Genomic DNA, 17293 nt, shown 5'->3' with positions numbered 1-17293 from the left:
ATCAGGTCAACCTCTATGTGATATTCTCTAGGTTTCTATAGAGGATCACATACCAATACGTACCATCATACACCCTGGTGGTCTTGCCACCACTTAACATCCAATGCCTGAGGGCACTATGCAAATATTGTATTGATGAGTATAATTATTTGTATCGGTCTGGGCGTTTTGTATGTATTTCTGTCAGTCATCATGCTAAAATTCTTAACATGGAGCGAAAGGGTGCTGTGTGAATATGCCTGATTTATTATTATTTGCTGTTGATATCTTCAATATATAGCCCTACAGACTTGAGTAAATGGCCACGCTATCACCCACTTTACTTGTGTTGTTTATTCCTTGTGCCCCATCAGTATATCGTTAGCGATGGCCATAACAAACAAATTTACATACAATTTGAATTAAAATTATGGCATGCAATGCTTTTATTACGGACACCTTTTTTTTAATTCAATGATAATACACATACAAAACCACACAGGCCAATAAGAAAATATACATTAATGAATACAAAAGTTGATACTGTGCTGGTATTGAATCAGATCTCAGAAATAATAATCGGGAATCAAGGTGTTGCGCTAAATTGCTATATCACCGAGATCATTATAATATAATATAATAATCTCAGGACAATTCACACAGCGCCATCAGGTCCCAAGTTATGCTAGCTAAAGCTTTTGCTATGGGTACTGGATAACTGATACAAATACATAGATATATTTTTTTTCGTGAATACATACATAACATACATAGAAAACACTCAGACCGGTAGTAAGGCAGTGTGCGAAACCACTAGGCCACCGAGGTCGTCGTTATTAGAATATTCATGAATACTTGCCTCATCAGACAGAATAAAATCTGAATAATCACTATCATGATCATTATCTTTCGGTATCACACCCATTATACTCATCCGAGTGACTCGTGACATCACCATTTGATCTTCATCTGGTCCATCATCATCTGTTTGGACATTTCCATCATCAATGTCATCATCAGAAATATCATCATCATCATCCTGAGATTTGTCTTTTTTATTAATATCACACTGATCATCCACTGTGGTGACTTTTCTATTCTCATTCTCATAATCATCATTTTCTGTGCTATTATCAATGTCATTATAACTGATATCATGACTTACTATGGTTTTACCACTTTCAATCTTCAGAGGAGTGTCTTTCAAGCATGTCAATTTCTTATTTCTATTATGTTCTATAATAATAGAATTCTCAGTATCAGAATCCATAAGCACCATACGTTTTTTGCTCTTTTTCACAATAAATGAATCTGGAGTATCAGTTGATTTTGATCTTGTCGATAAAGGCTGTTGTGGGTGTTCAGGTGAAGTTACTTCTGCCAATATTAATTACATATTTAGTCCTGTATACTTAGAAATTTTGAAAGCTGATGAATACTTTCTGATAATTAATTATAATTTCCAAAATAAAATAAGACCTACATAGTACTATTGTATACAATATTTATTCCATATTACATAGCAGCACTGCCTGTGTAGTTCAATGCAGTATGTTCCTCACATATCACACTGCTTCTTATAGGTAAACGATATATATAATTTTATATTTTTTTAAATTGGTCATATATTTTTTTATTTATTCATTACAAACTAAAGTTACAAAAAATCTCATGTTTCTTTTTTATAAAATTAGTATCTGTACATAGTATGAAATGAAGTCACTTCTACTGTCTGTTCTCTTAGATCTTTTAAACTTTGCAACACATTTAAATCTAGTTTTTAGTAATAGACAAAGTGATTCAAAAGAAAGGTATATATGTGTATACAGTGCAAAGCCGGGGGGAGCTAGCTATAACAAATATTTTAGAAACAGACATTTCTTTCAAGGTATAGAAATAGACATAATCTTTATTCATATAAACTCAATACAAGCACTTTTGAATAGTTATCTTTAACCTGCCACTCATTCGGAATGCAGACTTATCACAAGAAGAATGAGCAAGAAACATGTGTTGCTCTTTTGAATAGATGTTATTTAAAATAAATAATTTCACAATAACAAGTAAGAGGGATGCAATTAACAACATAGAAACCGCTACAAACTCATTCCTAGTGCATATATATAATATTGAAAGTGCTATGAATTTTAAGTTTTTTCTACAAAAACATTATTATCACATGTATATATTTTTATAATAACATTTTTCCTATATATGGATTTGCTTTTATTTACAATTAACGCTAGATCTTTTATAGTAAAAATGAGAAGTTACCATCATCACTGCTAGATATAATGTGGGTTTCTGCTGCCATACTTGTTTTCAACATACGCTTGCCCACTTCCTGATGTATGCTGTCGTCATCAGACTCCGCTAAAACACACAAAAAAACATTAAGACAACTGAAACATAATCAAAAAGTATCATGAATACAATATATTATATTGTATATTATAGATTTTATATATATATATATTATATATTATAGTGTATAATGGAACTGTAGAACTGTAGTCTTACAGACAGCAAAAAGAATCATCTAATTTATTCAGAATTAAATTTATAAGTACAATATCAATTCGAACACAGACAAATACTATTATTTGAATACCTCATATGTATTATTATTATTAAAAACTGCAATTAAATATTAAGCGAAATACGTACCATCAGTTTTAGATTCTTCAGATTCGGCTACATAAACCGTATGATTTACAAAAGCACGCTTCGTTTTAGTTGCGAAGGAATCATTTACTATTAAACTACTGTCTATAACTTCCGTATCGGAATCACTAATCATTCCAGTTCTATCACGATACTCCAAAAAGGAGTTATCCATTGTAATTGCATATATATTTGAATTAAAACTACGAAAAATATTTAAACAAAATGTTTGTTTATTTCTTTAATAATGTACTCATTCTTATTTTCAAACAAAAATGTCGTTTTTGATACAGAGTAACATTTTGAACAATAGAGTTAAGTACAGAGTAATAATGGCTCTGACAGATTGTAAATTCGGATGCACCACAGATTAAATTAATTTACAGATAGACCTAAACAGAAAACCGTAAGGTATAAAAAATTGTAAACTCTGTGGTATATAAAACCCAAATTATTGAATATTAAATGGTTTGCTTGACGGCGTGACTGTTAAGATTGTCGTCGATAATGAAAAAAGAGAGCTTGTTTTTAATAATAAAATATAATTTGTGAAAGTCCGTCTTTGCATCTGTCGTATTCGTGTCTAGTCAATTGTTTTGTCTGTTCTATGTTATCTTTCTAATGTTGCGTCTTATAAGCAGCCAGCAAGCAGTCCTGTCAAAGAAGCCACAACATTCCCACCTCCAGTATTGGAAACCAATACCAATTCGTTCTGTCTTTCAAACCACTTAAAAACAACATCTAAAGCTTCAAAAACTTCTGCATGAGATGGTACTTGACATAAAACTCCAGTTTCAGTCACTTCTTCATCTCTCTCGTTATTGTTTTAATCGTCGAGTCCGGATATCGAGAGTCGGTATTTTACTGTATTTGGCTTTGCTTTTATTTACAATGAGCTTTAGGTCTTTTACAGTGAAAATAAAAAGTTACCATCACTAGATATAATGTAGGTTTCTACTGCATTACTTGTACTGAACATACGCTTGCTCACATCCTGATGGATGCTGTCGTCGTCAGACTCCGCTAAAACACGCAAAGAAAACTGAAACAATTAAAAAGTATCAAAAAATATAAATAAAAGGGAAAAAAGAAAATTTTAAAGGATTTAGTAACTATGGGACTGTATGACTGTCAATTGCAAAAATAATTGTCTAATTATTTAGAACTAGCTCCGCGTGGAATACAAGTTTATTTTTCCAAAATAAAATATTATTTCTAAAATAAAAGTTACTCCTTATTACTTTATTTGCTATTTACCTTATCAGCTACCGGCTAAAAAAAACCCGTCAAAATCGGTCCAGCCATTTCAGAGATTAGCCGGAACAAACATACAGACAGACAAAAATTGTAAAAAATAATATTTAGTCAGAAACGGTTATTTCAATATTACAAACAGACACTCCGATTTTAATTATTAAAATAATTGTATTAAAACTACGAAAAATATCTAAACAAAATGTTTGTTTATTTCTTTAATGTTTATTCTTATTTTCAAACAATAATGTCGTTTTTGATACAGAGTAACATTTTGGATAATATGATTAAGTACAGAGTAATACTGGCTCTGATAGACAGATGAACATCCTCCAGAAATAAATTTCCATGTTTAATTCAAAATGATTTAGGAGAACATACTAGCACAGAAGTTTCTTTGCATATATGGCCTGAGATGCCACTGAAATATTTCAAAGCTCGACCAATGCCATTTCCACTCAAGCAGCAGGTGGAATCTTCTTTGATACAGATGATTAATGATGGCGTTTTGACACCAGTGAAGTATTCAAAATGGGCCACACCTATTAGAGTTGTTAAAAAAGAGGATGGCAGCTTACGCATATGCGGGGATTACCGTACCACAGTTAATACTACTATAAATACAGACCACATCAGCCGAAGATTTTGCAAAGTTAAGTGGAGGACGGGTATTTAGTAAACTTGATCTAAAGCAAGCATATACACAGGTGAAAATGGATAAAGTGACAGCTAATCTATTAACACTAAATACCCAAATGGGATAAATGAGGATGAACCGTTTGGCATTTGACGTGAGTGCAGCACCAGCAATTTTCCAGCGTTTAATGTCAACAGTACTTGCTAACATTTAAGGAGTAGCATGTTTGCTCGATGACATTGCTGTCTGTGAGAAAAATATGGAGGAACACAATGAATGTATTAAGTTAACTGGATTGTATGGGATTGTGCCTTTGCATCAGACAGCATAACCTTTCTAGGATTGATGGCGAAGGACTATATCCACCTCCAATAAAGGTTAAGGAGATAAAAGAGAAACCTGCGCCCCAGAATAAGGAATGATTAAGGGCATTTTTGAGCCTGTACAATTTTTAGGAAAAATTCTTGCCTTGTCAGGCAATTAATCTGGAACCACTGTACCGGCTATTGAACTCAAAACCATCCTGGATAGGGATGTTGTAGAACAAGTAGCCTTTGACAAAACTAAAAGCTTCTATCATCGGATTTGACATTAGTTGGATTTGAATTAAACAGGACATTGCTGTTAAACTGTGACTCCTCTAATTATGGTCTAGAAGCTGTGATGGTTCATGTAATGGATGATGGGTCAGAGCGACCAATTATGATGGCTTCTCAAACTCTTCAGCCACATGAGCGGCGCTATGGACAAATTGATAAGGAGGCCCTTGCTAATATTTGGTATCACAACATTTCATGAGTATCTGGCTGGCCGTGAATTTGATATTATTACAAACCATAAGCCGCTTGTTGGTCTTTTCAATCCTTTAAAACACATTCCTGATCAAATATCATCAAGATTGTTAAGGTGATCACTAAAACTGGGTTGTTATAATTATAATATTAAATATAGACCAGACAGACATAATAGATGGACAATGCCAAATACATCTGCACAAAAAGATGAAGATCTGTGATTAAGTGCTTTTGCTGGATGAGCAGCCAGAGGGGTGGGACCTTGACGTGACACGAATATCTGGAGAAACTAAGTAAGATCCAATTTTACAGAAGATTATGTTTCATATGCTTCATGGCTAGCCCCGTTCATATCCAGATCCAGATTTGCAGCTATTTTGGTCTCGTAAAGAAGCTCTTTCAATTAGTAAGGGATGTTTATATATCTGTATAGAGCCAACAGAGTCATTATACCCAAAGCACTACAGAGTAAAGTTTTGGATTTATTACATTGCCCGCATGCTGGGGTGGTTTAGACCAAATCCTATGCTAGGTAATATGTTTTGTGGCATGATATGGATCGACACATTTAGAGAGTTGTGTCAGAGTGTGTACATTAAATTAGTCAAATTTAGCAAGTTAGAAATACCCACCGAAAGATCCACTTTTTGGTAATTAGAGCCGAGACGAACGAGTCCGGATAATCAGATGTTCGGATAATCGTGTTAGTACCTTTGTGATGTATCAAAGACTATATTGCGGTGTGACACCTATCGTAAGTGTTGCCTAGCAATAGTTGTTGACTGTCGTTAATTATAAAATGAAAAATTCGTAGATGGTATAAATATTGTGAACTATTTAAAGTGTGTGATATTGTGCATTAGCTAGTATATAGTGTGAGATTTGGTTTAGACTTTTCGTAAGTGACATTTGCTGCTACGTTTGCAATTATCTATATATATAAAAATAAATTGCTGTTCGTTAGTCTCGCTAAAACTCGAGAACGGCTGAACCGATTTGGCTAATTTTAGTCTTGAAATATTCATGGAAGTCCAGAGCAGGTTTAAACGGTGACAAAATAGGAAGAAATTGCATGTAAATTAGTAAAAACAGCAATTTTATTCTCCCATACAAACTGCTGATACCTGTCAAATGGGGTCAGAAATTTGTTGCATAACTAAACTTTGAAAAACCTTTGACATATTTAATTTTGAGGCGGAACGGAGTCCGCGGGGTCAGCTAGTTCAATATACAAATATTGAACTAAGTTAAATCATATTTACTGAGCAAAGCCTATTACTCACTAAACGATTACTTGAATGACGAGTGTGCATGGCAATAGTTGTTCATGCACTGAATTTTCATTTAATGTTATGTTTCATTTCATGTCACATTGTAAATAAACTGGCTTTAAAAAAAAAGTAATTCATCTTGCCAGTTCTTCTCATTCATATACCGATACGGTAGGGAAAAAAATAAAATTATAATGTAAAAATTTGACGTTCATAAGCGGCTAAAATGTCCTACATGAATAAATGATTTTTGAATTTGAATTTGAATTTGAATACAAACACTTGAAAAGCATCCAGCTATTCAAGATACCAGTAATCGGAATTCTACTGCATTTGGCTTTGCTTTTATTTACAATGAGCTTTAGGTCTTTTACAGTGAAAATTAAAAGTTACCGTCATCACTAGATATAATGTAGGATTCTACTGCATTACTTATACTAATATTATGTTATCTGTGCTTATACTGAACATACGCTTGCCCACTTCCTGATGGATGATGTCGTCCTCAGACTCCGCTAAAACACAAAAAAAGAAAACTGAAATATAATCAAAAAGTATCATGAATACTAATAAAAGGGAAAAAAGAAAATATTAATGGATTTAGTAACTATGGGACTGTAGGACTGTCGATTGCAAAAATAATAATCTAATTTATTCAGAACTAGCTCCGCGTGGAATGCAACTTCAACTGACATCATCATGAAAAACATTTCTTGTATTGGTGGATAGTTATAGCAAGTGGTTTGAAGCAGAGATTGTTCCATCAATGAGCAGTGAAACAATTATAAGTGTGCTAAGGAATATTTTCGCAGCACAAGGATTACCAGAGCTTTGGTATCTAATAATGGCAGGGCTTTTACCTCAGATGAATTTAGCTCTTTTCTGGAGAGGAATGGGATTAAGCATAAATACTCACCTCTATATCATCCTGCCACGAATGTACATATTGAATGTGCTATATAGACATTTAAAAATAAACTTAAGAAGTTGACATATGCCAATTCTAATATAACTTGGTCAGAGAAGGAAAACATTGTATCATTTACGCACTGTACCAAATAGCACAAATAGGACACCAGCAAGAAATTGTAAATGGTCGTCGATACAGAACTGCTATTTCTAATTTACATCCGAGTTGTGTACCAGATGATGCCCAGAATCAAATCGGGCCCCAAATATAATCTTTAAAAAGAATCAGGCAGTATTAATCCGTGTATATGAATCAGGGCAAAAATAGTTCAGAGCTACCATTGTGGATATAGAGGGTCCAAGTACATATAGGGTGAGAATAGAGAATGGTGAAATACATAGGTGCCACGCCGATCAGATCTTAGCTCGGGGTAGTAAAGAGTGCACTGCCTATTAACGCAGACCATCCTGGGACCAAGCAGATGAACCAGATAAATTACCTGAAGTAATATCAAAATGCCTTAAGTAAATCTGTATAGTGGGCTTAGTATGTGTATGCAACTGTGAGTGTATCAAAATAGTGTATAAAAGTATAAAATTCAATTTATGAATCTATTTGGTATGTAAGTAACTCTTGTATTGTACTATGGATAGTTCGATTATTATTTGTAATTTGATTTATGTGACGCTACTTATATAATTGCGATGATTATTAAATAGTTTTGCTTCCAATCTCAACCAAGGTGTATCACATACCTATATAATTTAAAATTTTGGTTGTAGATAACTTGTTATTGATCTTTGACGTAATTAATCACATCTTTTTATTGCGGGCATTGCGGCCAAGTCCCTGATGTGCTTCATTTGTAACAACTGTATGGGATCCAATTCGTCCTGTCTCTCAAACCACTTAAAAGCAACATCTAAAGCTTCAAAAACTTCTGCGTGAGATGGTACTTGACATATAACCCCAGTTTCAGTCACTTCTTCATCTCTCTCGTTATTGTTCAAATCGATTGTTAATTAGAGCGGAGACGAACGAGTCCGGATAATCGGATGTTCGAATAATCGGGATTCTACTGTATTTGGCTTTGCTTTTATTTATAATGAGCTTTAGGTCTTTTACAGTGAAAATTAAAAAGTTACCGTCATCACTAGATATAATGTAGGTTTCTACTGCATTACTTGTACTGAACATACGCTTGCCCACATCCTGATGGATGCTGTCGTCCTCAGACTCCGCTAAAACACACAAAAAAAAGAAAACTGAAACATAATCAAAAAGTATCATGAATACAAATAAAAGGGAAAAAAGAAAATTTTAATGGATTTAGTAACTATGGGACTGTAGGACTGTCAATTGCAAAAATAATAATCTAATTTATTCAGAACTAACTCCGCGTGGAATTCAACTTTATTTTTCCAATATAAAAGATTAATTCTAAAATAAAAGTAGCCTAAGTTACTCCTTATTACTTTATTTGCTATTTACGTTATCAGCTACCGGCTAAAAAAACTCGTCAAAATCAGGAACAAATAGACAGACAAAAATTTATATTCATATGCATGTAGTAAAAGCTGGTTATTTCAATATTACAAACAGACACTCCAATTTTGTTTATTAAAACTACGGAAAATATCTAAACAAAATATTTTATATCGCAATCGTATATTCTGTTAAGTGACTGACTTCATCGTGACGTATATCGTGCATGGCTCTTATTTTATTTAGCATGATGACTACTATGATTAATTCTGGTCGACCAAATCGTAATTTTAATGTGTCAATAATAAATTTTAGGTTTCTTGCACTCACTAACAGGGCACGTGCACGACCCTTTAAACAGCGTGACAATCTCGCAATATTTTCATCGTCGCTATAATCACCTAGGCGTGTTGTGGAATTGTACTGACTATAGAACAAATCCCAATCTTCTGGGTCGCCGCTATACGTAGGCAACTCTTTTAGGCATGTCTGTCTGGCTATGAGTTTAGACATTTTCTAGTTTACTTGTAAAGTGATGTAGCGATTGCGGAATGTGTTGTGGTATGGTTTGCATGACAGGCTGTGTCTGATAATTAATATTGACGGCAGTTCGCATTGTCTGAAGCATACAGTCGTACATACCTGCAGTTGTAGGCAGGTGTTGCGATTCGCGGGACTGATATCTGCTGGGGGTGATACGGTTGTCTTCGTCTCCCAGCGCCTGTAATCTTCTCTCTTCAATTAGCATTTTCTGTATTAAGCTCTTTATTTCAGTTTTTATGTATTTTTTGTTGTTGTATTTTGCTAGTAGTTTATCCACACTCGATGTTGACACATTGGAGTCGGACCGAGCGGACGGTGTAGGTGAGGTCTTGCGACTACCGTGGGCGGACTGTCGGTCGTGTTCACCCTGGTCAGCAGTAGCAGGTATTGTCGTCATCTTTGCTTGTCTTCGTGTCTGTTGTAAGTTGTCTCGAAGGACCACTTGCTTGTCCTCGCGACCTTTAAGATTGTCGTGAATAATTAAAAAAGAGAGGTTGTTTAATAATAAAATATAATTTGTAAAATTCCTATGTTGTCGTCCGTTTTTGTCGATAAAACGATATAATATCTACTTAATGTAGATAATATTGTATATAATCTATTTAATTATTATCTGTATAATGACTCGAGACGGTACAGTCCATTCTAGATCAGGGGTTCCTAAACTTTAAAGATAAAGGACCACCAACCTAATACCTTTTATATTATGGAACCCATATCAAATGTTTACATTATAAAACAACACTGAAATTTATATAAGAACATTTTTTAAGAAATGTGCAATATAAGTTAAACACATTATTGTTAAGTTAAAGTTTTATTGTGAAAAAAGAAATGTATAGGTATGTAATTATCTGTGGTATTAGGTAGTTCAATTGTATGAATATATCTTGTTGTCTTTGGCAACCAAACTTTTACATAAAATTACATATAGGTGTACCAGAATCCTTCCAGCAAGGTGTACCTTGCTCAATTTCGAAATAATATTTGTGACCGTGGCATTATTTAATAGGTAATAATAAATCATTTTGGCGGAACCATGACTATTCTATGGAACCCCTAGTTTCTGCGGAACCCAGTTTGGGAATCCCTGTCCTAGATACAAGTGCATATTTTACAGATAAGGACCTATATTATACAAATTACCACAACGTCATAAAGGCGGCAACGAATTAATATTTATATACCACAGTGTGGCAATCACGTATAAGGTCCATCTGACATTGCTGTAGCCTATGGACTCCTGAAACACCAGGGGCGTAACTATCGCCGTATCTGCTGTATCAATATACGGGGACACGGAGGTCCCCAACCTGCGTAAGCAAAAATTAACTTCCCAAATATTTTTTTTATTTCATAAATGACAAAAAAAAAAAAGCAATGTCTTTTTTCCCCGCGTAAAGCGAGCATTCAAAATTTGGCAACACCCTACATCGGTTATCGCGGGCTGCAGGATATCCCCGTTTAAGTCATTTACTTCAACGACCTTGTCCATAAATGCAGAAACTTTAGAAAAACTAAAGTCATCAACAGCTACAAATTATTTAATAAATCAGTTTGAACCGAAAAAAAGGCAAGGAGAGTGTATATTTAATTTGAATTGTTTGTAATTTTTTTTTAAAAATTGACAGATAGGAAATTGTTATGAATAAGTAAATATTTCTTTTAATTTTATGCAACTTTTTTTCTTTTGTGAGAAACCCTTCGTAAGGGCCCTCAAACAATTTTTTATACGGGGCCCCGCCAAGGCACGCTATGCTTCTGGATGTTATATGCGCTTTTGCATAATAAAACCTTAAAATACCTCTCTAGAATAATTCCATGTTAATCTCTACATAAACTAAATATATATAACTCAAAGGTGACTGACGTAGTGATCCATCAACGCACAGTCCAAACCGCTGGACGGATCGGGCTGAAATTTGGCATGCAGGTAGATGTTATGACGTAGGAATCCGATAAGGATTTTGATTTTTTTTTATATGGACTTAGGGCAACGGAACAACATCAAAAGGTTATATTTATATTATTAAATTTAACAACAAATAATTGACATTAATTAACAACATTAAATAAACAATTCAATTATATAAATTATAATATTTAGATAATATTATTATCATGGTAAATTGCCATTTACCAAGATGAGGTAACGGACTTGACTTAAGGCTTAATTTATAAGATGCATCATTCTATTATGATCATTATATATGTACATATATATATATATATAATTTAAGCATTGATAACAGTTACTGAATTTATTTTTATTTTATATTATTACATCAGCTGCGTGCCAAAAAAAGTCCCGTCAAAATTTCAGAGATTAGCCGGAACAAACAGACAGACAGAAAAAGTTGTAAAAAATGTTATTTTGGTGTATGTACCGTATTTATATTCATATGCATGCAGTAAAAAACGGTTATTAGAATATTACAAACAGACACTCCAATTTTATTTATATTATTTGTATAGATTATAAGTATTAAAATGGAGACTGAAAGTGATCTCTGTAAAGATAACAATGCAATATTTGTAATATAATAACGTAAGTCATAAAGCTCTATAACTTACATTACAAAGACAATTAATATACTTATATTTAATGAAACTACAATGGGTTGACGATTCTTTAGACGATATGAAATTAATTTTGTTCGTGGAAATCTGAGACATAAAAAAAAATTCGGACTATTCTAATGCTGTTGGTCGCAGCAAGCCTTTACAGCTCCACCGGACGATGGAGGCGAGTGCAGATGGCACATCAAACCCGCGGAAAGACTTATGGAGCGGCTGAAGGCCAACTCCCGCCTGACGAATACGTCTTTAGTCCGAGGGCACCGTTAGGGTTTCGAACCTCTGCTCAGGCTGTCGTAATTTCGATCCCCGTTTGAATTGGACGGGGGATCGATCGGAGGGGCTGACATAAAAAGACTTTGTGTCTCAATTTATATTTCTGAATGACTCTAGTATAGGAAACAACAATAACCCTCACTCACTAAATTTTGAGTCCAGGGTAAGCAGAGGGCTCCCTGTCATATTTGATACCAATCGACAATTATTATATAATTTATTCGTATATTGAAGTTCCTGTATATTATTTTTCTGTTATTTATTTTTCTTTACATTTTTCTAAGACATGTCTCTCTTCTCATTTATATTAGTGCACAGCCAAACATCTTTTCAGCACTCATGGTCGACTGGTAGGGGCTAAGTCCGCCATATATACACTTTATTTATGTGTATTGAAGTTCAGTAAATAAAAAATAATACCTCTTATTATCCGTTCGAGATAATAATTATAACAGCATGTATGAATAGGCGATTTAGTAGCAATGAGAAGACCTAACAATTTCAAATTATAATAAAATGAAAGTGCGAATTCAAACTACTGCATAATTTTGTCATAAATTTAATAAAATAAATACAAATCATATAATAAATTGAACAATTTTATAACACGTTGAAGAACTACAGAGCATTAAAAAAATACAAAATTTATCCATAACATAATAGGTACTTAACTAAATGTGACAAACTAATATTAATCTAAATAATTATAAATACTATTGGCAATAATAAAACACAGATAAGTACAAACTAGATAACGAACAATCGAAAAGTCCCGTTATTTATAAAGCGAAAGCATCGAGATAATAAGGAGATAATTATTTATATTATATAATGTAGTAATATAATAATATAGGTTCTGTCAACTGGAATGTTCATTTTAAATATTGATACTATAAGTCAATACAATATTAGAATTTTTGTTATAACATAATATTTAATGTCATAATTTATTATTATACTTAAAATGTCAGGCAAAGTTAATAAAATTGATCACGTAAACACTTTTATAATATACCTATGCATTGTACATAATTATTAACATTTTTTTATTACTAACACGGGCGGAATATACCCCGTTTTTGCGATCAGTTAGCGGCAGGCAAACTAGACAATATTTTCTGACCAAGGATACTGGATGTCGTTTTTAATATAATCATAGCTAGGTCTGCAACACTACCATTCTTAGTCAGGAACATTGCGGCTCTCTTATAATCGTCTATGCCAAGTCCAGCTAAATAGTCATAGACAATATCGAAAAGCTCGGATAGTTTAAACTTGATATCCTTCCATATATCTCTCATGGACACAGCTGAAACAAATAAAATAATGATGTAGATAAATCTATGTATGTGTAGATATTTTAACTAAACTAGTAAGAGGGTGTAGATAATTGTGTATAGTGGGAAATAATGCTACCGATGTTAAATTGTCAGATTGACATCAACGGTCATTCAATTTTCAATCGAAATTCAAATCAATCCCGTTGAATTCGCCACTGAGTTCATCTATCAACCTATCAAGTAAGTAGCTTTGACGTGGTCTAGTGTTTTGAGTAGTCATGCTCACTAAAATGTCCAGACTTGTGGCGGCGTGGTGGGGCGGGTCATTGGGCTCCCTAAAATATGGTCGAGCGCAGTGATGGCTGGCGCATCCGTCATACTCGTGAACGGATGCTGCTTGTAGGGACTGATCTGCTCTAATCACTAGGACTGATTTCCTCTTATTAATTGTTTAACCAGTTGGCTATATATTCAATATTTTTTCTATTTGATTATTTAATTGAATTAGTGCTAATTGGTGTTTTGTATTCACACACTTAAACTTAAAAATGTAAAGTTATAATAAAATTATTTATCTATTCTATCAATTATAATACATATATCACACACTCATGCCCCGTTATCACAGACTCGTGCACAATTATCATTCACAAAAACCCCCTAAATACCTTTTAGACTCTGATAAACTTAGTACCTGTCACGAAACTTTATACATATTATAAAATAAGCCAGTAGAAAAGCCACCTCATCGTCTAGGTACATCCGCCATTTTTTGACGGCAGCCATCTTAATCTTACAGAGACCCTGAATATATTATATATTTTTTTATTTGATTATTGGAATGGCAAACAAGTTAAGGGATAGCCTGGTGGTGCCTTTTTTTCTTTTTAATATATGATAATGGAATAATGCTTCCGCCTGCGATAACAGTTTACGCTGGCGGGGCACAGTGGATGATGATGAGCATGAAGTCAGTCAGCCCATCCTGACAAATTCACCAGGTATTTATCACAATGGTTTCCAGGGAGAACCGCGTGGCGGTCAACCTGACATGGTATATTGCTAGCAATAAGGGTTATTCACATCACTAACAACCCTCTTCCCGCCTGGTGGTAAGTGTTAACCGCCGCCTATATAACAGTCTATCAGCCATTATGGGGCCGCTATTATTTATGTATTGAGTGTTCTTTTGGTACAAGCAGCAGCAGGAAAGGAGGAGGTGAAATGATGAGTCCAGTGGTGGCTATGTACATATTTATATTGATTAAGTATTTACAAATTATAAATGTGCATAAGAAGAATATTTACAAGAGGATTCGGGCTCGAATGACAGGCTTGTTATTTTATTGTTCTGTCGTAACTATGCAACGGTGTTGCCGCGCGATAATAGTAAATTCGCCACAATAGCAACAAGTACGGTATCACGTAATGATGTGTGCTTGTGACCACATCCGTTTCCATTTCAGAAGACTAAGATGTAATGCCACTTATCCTGTAATTTGATTCTTAAAGCGTATCCTACAACTGCACAGCTTATAAAGCAACCTACGTCATAGGTAGGTAAATGTAGTTTTAATTAAATATTCAACACTATATTCACATAATATTGTCATCACAACTATTGATGTGTACTAAATTTCAGTTCAATCAATCAATATTGCGCACAAAATCTTTAAAAGACAGTCCATCCAGCGGAGGGGTGTTGAGGGGGTGTGTGGGATTCCTACCCACCAGGGGCGAATCGTGAATTTGTGGGGCCCTGGGCTAAATCTACTTAGGGGCCTACCTAATTATATTACTCAACTAAAAAAATACTCGGACCAAAAACAAGCGACCAGAAATTCCCCGTTCCTTTCGATAGACGCGCACTTGCATGGGTTCATTGATCTCAGGGTTGGCAACTTTATGATAGGTTTTTTAACAATCTAGATATTTTTTTATATTTCAAATATCGTTTCAGTGGGGACTGGGGGCCCTTCGTATCCTCGGGGCCCTGGGCTGCAGCCCAAAAAGCCCTTAGGTATATCCGCCCCTGCTACCCATTAAAAAACACACGGTGTACCTACGAGCACCATTGCCTGAGGTCGCGTTAGCATTCTACCGCCACTGCGGAATACACCGCACCCCTAGTACAACAATAAATTAAAACAAAAATTAAAAACTTTCGTAAAACATCTCTAAATTTTTAGCATTAAAGATTGGCATTAAAAAAAATAATTTTTTTTTAGTTTAACTAGTACTGTACTTGCAACAAACAAGGCAAGTCAAATAAAACTATTTTATTAAATAGTAGGTCACACCACAAAAGTTGTTTTGTCATAAAAATTAATATCGTTATTAAGAAATAGAAAGGTGAAAGTTTGGGTGTTACTTACACCCAATATTTGTATCACATCATTAAATAAATAATAAAAAAATATTTTGGTGGGTACACTCTCATCACTAAGGGGTATAACAAATAGATAACAGCCTATTGAGAATAGGCTGACAGACCTATCGAGTATATATATAAAAAAAGCGTTTACAATATTAATAATACTGTAAACGCGAAAGTTTGTAAGTATGGACGTTTGTTACTCTTTCACGCAAAAACTACTAAACGGATTTTGATAAAACTTTACAGTAATATACATAGGCTATAAATTTTACTCGGGGCGAAGACGCGGGCACCGCTAGTATCATAATATGACTAAACAAAAAATCAAACACATTGTAAGTACCTACATAAATAGGATACCTACCTACTGAGGCAGTCTTTGCAAAAAGTGATCTGCAGCTATTTCCTTGCTCATTCCAAATACTATGAAGGTTATTTAATTATATAATTATAATATTTATTTATTTATTTCTCCTCACAAACATGGATGAATATGAAAATACAAATACAAGTTGTAATTTTGCATAATATAATGCAAAATTTTATTTTACTAATATTGCGAAGCTTTTGATGCAAGATTCACTATATTAATAAGGTTTATTATAATTACAATGTGTATTTACCTGCAAGACCAGCGCCGCAAGCTCCACCAACCACGCCACCAGCGATGCCACCCCATTTTCTTCCGCCCTCTCCTAGTTTTCCACCATAGTGATGCCCGAGGAGTGCACCGGCCAGGGCCAGCCCCGTAGTCACCACCAGTGCACCTCTAGCCCGTCCATCATTTAGTACCACGCGGAAATCGAACTTGTCAGCGATCTTTAAAATGAGGTTCTCTATCGACGTGGGATCGAATGGCAATGAGCACGAGTTAGATCTACTCACACTACATGTGTCGTAGTCGTGGTCACTATCCGAGTCTGCGCAATTATTGTTTGCCATTGTACCTAGATAAGAATAGATTCTATTTTGTTGGCACTAATTTTATAACAAACTTTTTCTTATATTTCAATCACGTATTTATGTAGGTAATTCGATTATGCAAATAACAGATGGTAGGTATTTATTTACAGCGCTAACACGGACGGTTCTATAATTCTCCTTTGTAGGTATACATCTTGGAATGACATGAAATTCGACGCACTGTAGCGACATCTGGTTGTCTGTGGTCGAAATATTGGAATGACTGTCGATATATCGTTTATTGCCAACGATAACGTTCTCGCATATTGTTTGAGTACAGAAA

The 17293-nt window shown here is 34.3% G+C and overlaps 3 protein-coding genes across 3 annotated transcripts in view; all 3 read right to left on the bottom strand.

The window, feature by feature from the left end:
- Positions 1-2900, bottom strand: part of LOC131843577 (transcription termination factor 2) — a 29108-nt gene extending 26208 nt beyond the window's left edge. Inside the window, exons 1-3 of the mRNA XM_059192252.1 lie at positions 2647-2900; positions 2254-2352; positions 839-1356 (exon numbers count right to left, since the gene is read on the bottom strand). Of these exons, the coding sequence (XP_059048235.1) occupies positions 839-1356; positions 2254-2352; positions 2647-2818 (789 nt within the window). The 5' untranslated portion in view covers positions 2819-2900. The remainder of the gene's footprint in view (positions 1-838; positions 1357-2253; positions 2353-2646) is intronic.
- A 4131-nt stretch (positions 2901-7031) lies between these two features.
- LOC131842911 (uncharacterized) lies at positions 7032-10073 on the bottom strand. Its single transcript, XM_059191487.1, has 3 exons — positions 9637-10073; positions 8655-8750; positions 7032-7114 (listed from the first exon to the last, which is right to left on the bottom strand). The coding sequence occupies exons 1-3, from the start codon at positions 9932-9934 to the stop codon at positions 7032-7034; spliced, it is 477 nt and encodes a 158-aa protein (XP_059047470.1). The 5' UTR covers positions 9935-10073.
- Positions 10074-12925: 2852 nt separating this feature from the next.
- On the bottom strand, positions 12926-17178 carry LOC131843637 (uncharacterized). The gene is made up of 2 exons (XM_059192313.1): positions 16671-17178; positions 12926-13699 (listed from the first exon to the last, which is right to left on the bottom strand). The coding sequence occupies exons 1-2, from the start codon at positions 16987-16989 to the stop codon at positions 13476-13478; spliced, it is 543 nt and encodes a 180-aa protein (XP_059048296.1). The 5' UTR covers positions 16990-17178; the 3' UTR covers positions 12926-13475.
- Positions 17179-17293: the final 115 nt, after the last annotated feature.

Source organism: Achroia grisella, unplaced genomic scaffold (genome assembly GCF_030625045.1).
Source record: "Achroia grisella isolate CSIRO2021 unplaced genomic scaffold, CSIRO_AGI_Agris_v1 utg1086, whole genome shotgun sequence".
NCBI classification, from domain to species: Eukaryota; Metazoa; Arthropoda; class Insecta; order Lepidoptera; family Pyralidae; genus Achroia; species Achroia grisella.
Note: the sequence above shows the minus strand (reverse complement) of the source record. Positions and strands in the feature narration are given on the sequence as shown.

Coding starts and splice junctions, on each gene's coding strand:
- LOC131842911 (XM_059191487.1), bottom strand. CDS start 9,934: ATGACGACAATACCTGCTACTGCTGACCAGGGTGAACACGACCGACAG. Junction 8,751..9,636: donor ACACCTGCCTACAACTGCAG/GTATGTACGACT, acceptor TGTGTGTTTTAG/CGGAGTCTGAGGACGACAGC. Junction 7,115..8,654: donor CATTATATCTAGTGATGACG/GTAACTTTTTAA, acceptor TTTGTGTTTTAG/CGGAGTCTGAGGACGACATC.
- LOC131843637 (XM_059192313.1), bottom strand. CDS start 16,989: ATGGCAAACAATAATTGCGCAGACTCGGATAGTGACCACGACTACGAC. Junction 13,700..16,670: donor TTGCGGCGCTGGTCTTGCAG/GTAAATACACAT, acceptor TATTTGTTTCAG/CTGTGTCCATGAGAGATATA.